Genomic DNA, 11,010 nt, shown 5'->3' with positions numbered 1-11,010 from the left:
CTTTATATGAATACCAAATATGTGTAGTGAAACATATTAAATTTTACAATATAATATTGTTTAGAAAATTACTAAACTAAAACTAATTATCTTAATACATAAATCAAGAAATAATTCCTCTGAGAGCAATTCAATGACATTATATTATTTACAAGTATAGTCAGAATGTTCGTTTTATTCATCTTTTGAATGAGTTTTTTGTTAGGTTATGTAAATATTTTTAGAAATATTCTGTACTACCTTTGGTAAATGAATACACAAGTTGTGATTTCACTAGTTTATAACAACTTTTTTTTAAACAGTCGAGAAAGTAAAACAAAATATGTATGTTAAAAATGGCACTTAGATCACAATTGATAAATATTTTAATACTCTTCCTCTAAATAATTAAACATTTTCTATACTGTTATTTATCATAATATACCAAATAATAGTGTATGTGTATATACATGAATCATTAAAAATACCAATCTAAGTATACTACATTCAAAGAAACATAAATATTATTTATTTATTTCTACTATACCTATAGGTATTCTACATTTTATGAATACATTAATTGTAAATGGTAATTAAAAAAAAAATAATAAAGCAACACTGTTTGATTATAAATGTATATAGATTTGGCAAATTACTGGTTGCTATTTTTATAAAAAAACCATTATAATTATTACAACATATTTTTGACTACATGTCATGTCCAAATGTTGTAGACAAGTAATGGATGAGAAAGGTGGTATTTTTTTGTATGCTACAGTTTTAAAAAAATTATAGAGGAAATAATCAAGCACTTATCGGAATTATAAGTTATGCCCTGAGATCATTAATTTAAATTAAAAAAAACGAGTATAAAATGGACTACATTATGTATGATACGATAGATAATTTGCTAAGAAAATTATGCAGGTTATACTTAAGTTTTTAATTTATTCTTTGTTTTTGCATTATATACTATATTAAATAATAAAAATAATGTGTCCTCACTGGGGTAACTAAAATGATTTTTTTACATGTAAGAGTACACATAGAAAACATTTTTTTTAGAAAAAGAAATATTTGCGTTCTTACAATTTACCCAAATATTTAATTTTGAGGGCCATTTTCAACGAGTTGTAAATAACTCACTATTAGAAAATGGAATCAAGTTGGAGTAGAGTGGGATTCGAACCACAGACCTTTGGTCCGTGAGTCCGAGACACTAGCCACAAGACCACAACCCAATTAATTAGATATCATATGGAATTTTCTCAAAATAATAATACAGATACACTGTTTATCAATCACCATTTCATAAAACATAAATTATCATATTTTGTAAAAAAATAATAAAATACTGCTTATTTTTATATATCTACATAATATAAACAATCATAAAGTAGATGTCAACTGCGATAAAATACAGCACAATCTAAAATTACAAAAATTCATGAATATCTAGAGTGGCAAATTTTTAAATAGTCGAATTACTGTATTTTTCAGCGCATATATTATGATATACTTGGATATGAAAAACTCTACTCCGGATCTTTATTATGAATGCTAAATTTGAAAACATCAGTTACCAGATTCTGTATTGGATTTGCGTATGTTTTTAATATTCTATGTCCAGGCTGATGAAGAATATAGTTCTGTTTGTGAAACAAGACGATCGTTTTCGACTTGATGGCTACTCTCAGGTAAAACTACTAATTAAGTGGAGAAAGTCAATCTCGTAGTGTAGTAGTTCGCGCATTCACCTACCATTCTCGAGGCCTCGAGTTCGATTCCTGGCAGGGTCAATAAGATTGTTTTAATGGTGGTCTAACACTGCAATATTTCACAGTCACTGTACTGGTACATGTAATTTTTTATATTTATGCAGTGATTTGTTAATAACAACTATTGTTAAGATGAAATGCCCTACACTTTGATGTTTCATTTAATATTATTAAAATGACTGGATAAACTTTTTGGAAACTCTTCTTTTTAATATAGCTGCTAATTAAGTATATTTCTTTAGCTATGTGCCTTTTTTATAAAACATTCTCTAGATTTTAAGTCTTTTTTTAAGACTTCAGAGCAGAGATTTTTTATTGTTTACATCATGTCAAAAGCTCTTTGCTGTCGATCTGTCATTTGGGAGTTCTTCCTCATTTTTTTATGCCTTCTTCTACGGTTATTGCGGCAAGCTGTTCCTCCTTGCCAAAAGCCAGCTCTGCACGTGAGGATCTTAGGGGCGGACAGCCTGCTGGCGTTCTCACACCACACGCTGCACACCGAGCCCTCGGGAGCTGCTGAAGAAGGTATTTTCTCGTCCGTGGAAGGGGTGTCACAGGTCATTCGTCCATGGCGGGATATAGGATGCATATCACACCAGGTGCCCTCCGGTGGTTCTGAAAAAAAAGCGTTTTTATAAAAATAATATTTACACAATAATTATAGATATGATACAGATTAATATAATATTATAAAAGAACACAAATTAATACAAGATCAAAAAATATGAGAGCATAAAAAGGTACATTTCTGGATTGTAAAAGAGATGATATACCTACTGATATATTTTTTTAACCTGTGCTTAATATGTTGCTAAAATAATTTGTGGGTTCAATACTAATCTCAAAATCACCTGTCTTAGATAATGGTGATCAAAATTTTTGCCTTCATAAATCATCATATCACTTCAACAAGGATAGTAATTGAATGCATAATATATTGTTTAAACTCTTCACTAAGAGTGCAAGGAAGCCTCTAAATGTATTGACATTACTAAAAATTACTTTATTATTTTTAAAATATCAAAACCGCCAAAATTTGAGATGACTAGTTGGCCATGGAGCCCATGAATTGTTATATCGTCGGTAATATTGCAATACCCCGTAACCTTTTTTATTTACGAAAATGTATTTCTGCAAAAAAAAATTTATAGGGGCTAAGAGCTGTTAGTTTTAAATGATTATTTTTACTCTAAATATTGATAGTTTTTTTGATGCTCCAGTGGAATTTTTAGCTGATTAAAATCGTAAGTAACATATTAACAGAACATTTTTTAAGATCCCCTTCCAAAAAAGACAATGAATTGTTACGCGGTAGTGCAGTATCACCGATGATTTAATATAGATTATATATATCAATAAATGGTTTTTTAGATAGGTTTACCTTGACATGTCGGCATTTTTCCAGACCACTTCATATCGTCTTTACAAAACAGTCTGGCTTTACCCTTGAGTTTGTGCTGAGGATTTTTGCAGGAAAATCGACACGCTGCTCCCCATAGAGACCCCTTAGGACATGTCATCTTCAGGTCGGGAGATGGCGCGGGAAGAGGTTCACAATGTCGCACAACAACATTGAAACGGTACTGACACAACTGTTGGGTCTGTAAAAATATCCAACGTTACTGAATGCTTAGAAGAAAAATCTATTTGTCATCATGTATCTTTTTTTATGTTATTGTAAATCAAAATTTTACTTCAATAAGAAAGCCAATGCTGACCGTTTTTTATTGATCTTTTTGTAGAACATATATGTACAGGCGGGCTTATCGCTTTAAGCAATATCTTCCAACAAACCAAAAAAGACTGATGTACGTTGCTCAAGGATTCTACTGTTGTTTAGTTTAGTGGGAAAAAGTGGTGAAAATCTAGTTCACAACGGAAATTATACTACTACTAGATGACTCATCTTTTAAATAAATAATAACAGAACTTTAAAGTTATGATTTTTCAAAAATCAGATGCAATAATTGTCAATAAGGAAAATATCTACAAAAAAAGTTAAAACATAATCAGCACTTATTAGAAAAACCATCATCTCTGAGAAAAAACATGTTCACACCAGCCTAAAATTAAATTTCAACATATTTTATTATCATATTGGCTTGGAAGATCAAATAATAAAAAGTGCAAAATGATAAAAATATAAATATCTATATTTGTGGAAAAAATGTAATAATGATAACTCCAATAGGCGGAGCTGGCATATGGATTGAAAAATTCTTCCCAACTCTGACTCCTCCAATTGGCGGAACCGGCGGAAAATTCCATCTTTTGTAAAAATAATCATAAAATTTAAGCCTTTTATAAGAAAATACGGCTTCATTAATAAAAAAAAATAAGAGACATATTTTATTAAGTCTTGTATTTTATGTTGACTCCTGTGAAATCCTATGTTAACCCATGTTAACAAGAAAAATGCGTAAAAATACAAAGGTATTAAAATAACACATACTGTAACAAAATATCACATACTGTGCTCAGACAAAAATCATTCTACGATTATCAATCACGAAATTAGCAATAGTTTACAGCAAAACAATGGGCCGTAGGTACTCTGGTCGAGAATTGTAGCACAGGGATGAACAAAAGGACATCTCCATAGCTGTAGCGCGTCGTTACTCTGAGGTCTGTTTATATATATTATGTACTTATAACTCAATAGGTTTATGGTTTTTTTAAATAAAAAGTTCGTTTTTAATTGAAGACATGAGTGTATGAAGAAGTTGTAACATTTTTTTTTAAATGAGCTATTTTTCATAAATGGAGTTTTTATGTACCGCCCATAGTTTCTCAATTACCCCCCCCCCCCCCCCCTGCACGACATCCTGCCTGTGCGCATGCATGAAGTGGCCGCGTAATGTTGCCAGACCGCGAACAATTATTATCGTAACGCAAATATAAGTTAATTTTGTGTTGTGTTATGTTTTACCACAAAAAATATTTTACTGACTGAACTACAAAAAAACCGGTACTTTCATATATTACCCGTGCCTTATAGGAAAACGTTAAAAAGGACATTAAATAATCATTTGGTAATTGAGTAAATTAATACCGTTTAATTTTATACCTTAGTATAAAATTAAATTATAAAAGCCTTAGCTTATTAATTGAAAGCCGGGTAAACAAAATCGACTACCTTGGCAATACTAACAAAATGTCCATCTTGTTTTATTTCGCAATCTGATAGACGGTAAAATAATCGAATTCTTAAATAATATTATTTGTGAATTCGCTACTTACACATGAAATGTGATCCCACCCTATTCCCATTTAATCCCAGCAGTATTTTGACACTTCAAAACGCACTAAGCGACGTCTACAGAGTAAGACAGACAGACGTAGAGTAGACGTCGCTTAGTGCGCAACTGCCGATTTTAATGGCCAAAACGTAAAACTGCTCTTTTATGAGTAGTTTAGTCGGCTTTAATTTGATGCGCGTACGCGGTTTTTGGACTTATAATAAAATTCTATGGTACCCCTTTCACATAAAGCCAACTACAGTATAAAAAGTAACAACAAACAAATTTTTAGAGCGAATGAAGGTGTTATTTTATTAATAATTGTATTGGTGTTCAAAACTTAAATCCCAGATATCTTTGCTTTTTGTTTTTGTCACATAACACCTTTAACCACTCACGTCTTCAATTGTGTACGATTTTGGACGTTGAAATAATAAAAAAATACCTGATTTCCGACGACAATAGATCCCACAGTAATGTGGCTTCCCTCCTTGAGCAGGTCTCCTATACGGGGCCCATACAGGGCGTGGAAGGTGGCCCCCAGGGGCGGCGCCTCAGCCGAGCCACACGCCTGCAGGGGCGGCTGCTCTAGGGCGGCGCGGTCGCGCCCCCTCGCGGCCACAGCCGTACGCTCCGCTGGACACCGCACGCACGGGGCGTCTTTTGACGGCGAGTGCGGGAGATTTGAATCTGAAATATTCAAAAGATTTTGAATTCGACGTATTATTTATTCTGGTTATTATTTACTCTGCTATTCGACCATGGTCAAGAACTTCAAAACAAAAATTTCGCGTAAAATAAAAATCTTTGAAAAAAAAAAATAATTGCGATTTAAAACGTCAGGTCAGAAGAAAGTGTGAATGAAAGAATTTTGAATTTTTGTAAAACTATTTTTTTTTAAATAAAAAAATATATATTTGCGTTCTTACGATTATGTGTACATAAACAAATATTTCAATTTTGAGGCCAATTTCAACGAGTTGTATTTAACTCACTATTAGAAAATTGACTCACTATCGAACCTCAGACCTCTGATCCGTGAGTCCGCAACACTAGCCACGGGACCACAACCCGATTAAATATTTTTTTAATTCTTAAATAAATTCTTAAAATCTAGCACGCGAACTGAAAATCCGATGTAGGTAGTTTGATATAGATTTTTAATCTTTCATTGTGGCTTTTGAAATAAATTTAACATGGAATTTAATAAGTGCTTTGGTGCAATTTCAGAACTAATAAAACGTTTTATTAAGGTAGGAATAGTATTAACCCCTAACCGCATTAATTACTAAGGATATTGACAAAGTGTTTTTTTTAAAATTACACTAGAAAAAATATAAAGGTAAGAACCATATATCGCTTCGTATGCATTCATGTAAATAAACGCAAACATCATATTCTTTGTAACAAGTCAAACGTGCCTGAAAGTCTTTATATCAATTTATGGCATAAGATATTTTAAAAACTTACGGCCGTATTCAGCACCAAAACCTAAGATGAGAAAAATACGTTCTTCACCTCGAATTTTGATTGTGAATACGGGCATTAGTTTAAGAAATGAGATTTTTGTCCATATAGGAAAATGAAAAGCACACAATGAAATCCTAAGAACGTAAGTATTTGTTGTACAAAAAAAGTAACAGTTTAAAAATTATAAAGACAAATTCACCTGCTAGCGAGTTCTCCATACTTTCATCTGAAGACCGTTGGGATTTCCTCGATACAGTTTCGGGGCGCACCCTGATCGTGGCTCCTCGCAGTCGGATATTTACTCCATCCGATGTTCTGGACTCTTCTTTATCGTTTCGCTGGCGCTGGTCCCCAGAATTGACACTGTTCATAGAGTACGAAGGTATTTGCATCGGCTGCCTTTGCATTCTCTCACTGATAGTGGAATTCATGAAAACTTTGTTCTTGTAAAACACCGCCGGGTCTTCTAGAGATTTGTAGATGTTTCTCGCTGGTGGAGCGGTGATGATCGTTGGGCTGTAATGGCTGTACGAGATCTCGGGCTCGTTACTGAACCAGTTCCTCCTCTGATACCGCCTCCTGCCGTAGTCTGAGTTGGTTTGACTTCCGGAATACCGAGATAGAGTGTTCCTTGAGCGACTCGGTTGTCCGATGAAACCATTTTTTCCAGAATCGTGCGATCGTAATTCAGCATTTCTGTGTGCCACTTCGAGCCTGGAAGAGTTGACAATATCTATTATAATTGGTATTTAGGTAATTGCGTGTACATTTTGAAGATTTTTTCCTAGAAAGGAATTAACAGCTGGGATGGTATTATAAATGCATTTATACCGCGCTATGAATGTGTCTGAATCTGGGTCCGTATTTAGTGGGAAGTTAAAACTTATCTTCAATTTTATCTACGAAGTAAAATTAAAATTTATGTATGAAAAATAGAACATGTTTACATTTTTTCTAAACATGTTCAAAAACAGGTTACCGATGAAGATACTTTGAATTTTCATACAAATATTTTCGTACATAAATATCGATGTTAGTTTTTACCGTCTCGATATGTACCGATGAAGATAGCGTTAATAATCGCGGCCCTGAGCCCCGATTACAATGGCAAGTTGACAAAGTTATCTTCGACTGTTTATAAAGAAACATCTATATTTGTGTACGAAAAGGAGTATATTTGAATGAACATTTAAAGTATCTTCACTTATTACTTATAATATTGAACATTTAAAAAAAAAAAAATGTACGCATATTCTGATTTACATAAAGAAAATTAATTTTACTTTGTAGATAAAATTGAAGATAAATGTTAACTTCCCGTTGAAATCGGGGCCCTGGGGTGGTACTGTGAATCTTTTCTACTCCCCCTAATAGCTTATCTGGGGATTCTTTTTTGCATGCGATTTGCTTCATGCAGGGCCACACTGATAATTTAATGTCAAATGACGTATAAAAAGGAAAAAAAAAACAAATACGATTTGGTAATTTCAATGTAATTAAGTGTTTTGGGTAATGATTAACTATTACCCAAAACACCTTAGGCCACAATAATGTTCTAAATTAAAATAATCATATTTGGTTTCACGTGTTCGTATGTATTTCACGTTTCGTCATCAGCGTTGCCATATATGAAGATAGAAGCCGCATGCAAAAAATTAAAATCCACAGATGAACCACTCTCTAGGTGTTAGAGAAAATTCAAAATAGCACTCCTGATTTAGGGCCAGTCGCACCAAAAAAGTTAGTTTAAAAAAATAAATAATAATAATTGAAAATGGACAAAACGGGTTGCATTAAACAAACTGGAAATAAAACAACCCATTTGGTTATTTTTGAGGAAATCGTTAACAAATATTTGACTAGAATATTTTTGTGATGCAACTGCTTCTAAACCTACTGCTTATGAAATTAAAATATGGCAAAACAAAACATGTCAGTTTTTATCAATTTTGATAGATGGGCTTTGAAAAATCGAAATTTTAGTTTACAAACCTAATTTTAGTGTATGTAGATGCATTGAACATTTTTGAATCCAGGTTTTTTAAAAATAATTAATATTAATGCACCTACATATTCGAAAAGGGTATTTTTGTTTTACTGCTCCATAAAGTATCTTGTTCATTCAATTCCAAGAATTTATTCTGCGTCATTAATAAAATGGGAATTATTTTTGGGTGGTCACTAGAAATGAACGTCAACTAAGAAATAATTTATTTTGAATCGTAAAACTAAAGTAGTGAAAACTTTTTAATGTTTGTTTGCCCTAAATGACCGCTGCCGACAGTTCACGATTGGAGAGTCTGATTAGGACGTCGGAACAATAACCTTACCATAAATGCATAGTAGCCTATATAAAAGACGTTTATGAGGTTTACACGTATGACCCTTTACACATTTCTCAATCTAGTCTAAATGTAAAGATTGAAATATTATTCTGTTGGTAAAAGTACAAGGTAAAGATGTTTTTCTTTAGTACTCAGGTATACAACAAGAAGAATTGCAGAGTAATCCTAGCAGACCAAGCAGAGTTGCAGATATCGCTAGCCTAAAGCATCAGTGAGATATCTCGAGATTATGAATACTTTATTTTCGAATAGCTGTGTAAACTATCTAACTTCAGTATTTTATTATTTGAAAATATTAATTTAATAACATATCTTCATGTTTATCTCAAAATTGGAAATCTCGGGTTTATTTCACTGTTGCTTTGAAATAGCGATATGTGGATTGACGGTGGCGATGTTATGTAGATATGATATTGCCACCAATTAAACATTAGTAATTTTCCTAGTTAGAAATTAATTTTGATACTATATTACCAATATTATAACAACGTCAAATCAAACGCCCGAAGTGTGTCATTATAGCATTGTACCTTTCTGAACGAGGAAAGGGAAGTAACGTTGGACGGTCTGATGGATGTTACCAGACCAGCCTGGAATCCTGATTTAGTTAAAAACAGTAGGAATTTCAGATTATTTACTCAGTTTATTAGGTATTGGGTTACGAAATTGGATATTCTCAGTATTAGTCACTATATTAGTCACTATATTATGATATAATGTACACCTCATAATACAATGACTGATACTGGCGAAATTCTTGTCTTTAAAAAAATGTGCAGAATGGTCGGTAAATTAAATTTTACATACTGCCCAAGGAAGCCCAATGTCTCTGGGTATGAACTGAACTAATATTTTGTGCCGTCCTTTCCCATCAAAGGGAAGTAGTATTGCTAACACTTGGTGTTGAAATTGTCAAACGTAGTACCTGCCTATTAACAATCCTTTAACTCTGACTCTTCAATTTGATATTTTGAAATTACTCCACCCGTGACGTCACGAGTTGACATAGGTAAGTTTTGTTGGCATTTAAAAGTAAAACTCTGTAGCTGTCAAAATACACTAAACGTTGAAAAAAATGGCTACGCGGAAGCCGAAAATCTATCACAACACATTAATTACTATAATTGACTACGCTATAATTGATTGCTTATTGTTTCAATTTCCAGTAGCACTCAATTTTCTCATTTTTTTATTATTTTAATTGTATGTACGAAAAGCACCCGTTGACAAAGCGACTAACCGGCACGTTCTATTATGTTAAACCTACTTTTTTAAAAATAAATATTGTTGATAGCTATAACAATATTGTTTTTTTCGTAATTTATTTAAACCAGTTAAATCGTCAATTACTTAAAAGAACTTGGATACATTGCAGAAAAATAATTTAACACAACACGCAATCGCATCGACACAAATAAACCACAATAAAATTGACAATGGTTTAGTCATCTTTTGCACACACATAATAAATTCATTAATATCAAATAACTCCCACGTTTACAGAAGTGCATTCGTACTCGTAATAAGTGCATTTGCGATTACGCCAATAAAAACATACGCTTATTTAATATTATTAAAATGCACAGACACCTAGTTTTTTTGATTTTTATTTAATTTTTTGTTTTTTTTTTTTTACAATAACATAAGAGGTAAAACAGAATGTATCAAAATTAAGGATAATTACATACATAGCAATGAAATACATATTAATAGTAAAAATAGTAAACAAAAAATCCCACAAAGGCATGGCCTGTTCGTGGGTATACAAGAAAATGTTAATGAATTTTTGCTCCTATAATAAATATACAGTTTAAATATTTTTGTGTAACATAAGAAAGAGAAAATAAAATATTCTGTAAAATATTAAATGGTATTTTTTTATGGTAATTAAAAGAAAACAAAAAATTAAAAAAAAACATAAAAATATTCCTTATTATTTAAAGGGCAGGGCAACAAAATATATCATAGAAAAAAAGAGTTCTGGGATAGTGCGTGTTTTTTAAATGAAGGAAAATTTTGAAAGTTTGGAATCAATGAAATGTTATCAGAAAAAAAAGGAATAAAACATTTTTGGGCCTATAAAATATGCATGTCTCTGTGCGAGTCTCGTTTTGCAATGTGGTATTTCTAACACACGATTCCTTCTTTGACTTGATCTATTTGAATTACTTGTAAATAAATTTTGTTTCTTAAATATAT

The 11,010-nt window shown here is 32.1% G+C and overlaps 1 protein-coding gene across 1 annotated transcript in view; it reads right to left on the bottom strand.

Moving 5' to 3' along the window:
- Nucleotides 1-1,946: 1,946 nt before the first annotated feature.
- The window catches only part of LOC148277831 (uncharacterized), a 105,730-nt gene continuing 96,666 nt past the window's right edge, over nucleotides 1,947-11,010 (bottom strand). Inside the window, exons 3-6 of the mRNA XM_088232319.1 lie at nucleotides 6,666-7,180; nucleotides 5,442-5,686; nucleotides 3,139-3,358; nucleotides 1,947-2,372 (exon numbers count right to left, since the gene is read on the bottom strand). Of these exons, the coding sequence (XP_088088445.1) occupies nucleotides 2,077-2,372; nucleotides 3,139-3,358; nucleotides 5,442-5,686; nucleotides 6,666-7,180 (1,276 nt within the window). The 3' untranslated portion in view covers nucleotides 1,947-2,076. The remainder of the gene's footprint in view (nucleotides 2,373-3,138; nucleotides 3,359-5,441; nucleotides 5,687-6,665; nucleotides 7,181-11,010) is intronic.

The sequence above is a fragment of the Micrasema longulum genome, unplaced genomic scaffold (assembly GCF_059751315.1).
Source record: "Micrasema longulum isolate JH-2025_06_02 unplaced genomic scaffold, ASM5975131v1 h1tg000971l, whole genome shotgun sequence".
NCBI classification, from domain to species: Eukaryota; Metazoa; Arthropoda; class Insecta; order Trichoptera; family Brachycentridae; genus Micrasema; species Micrasema longulum.
This window is presented reverse-complemented; position numbering and strand designations above follow the sequence as displayed.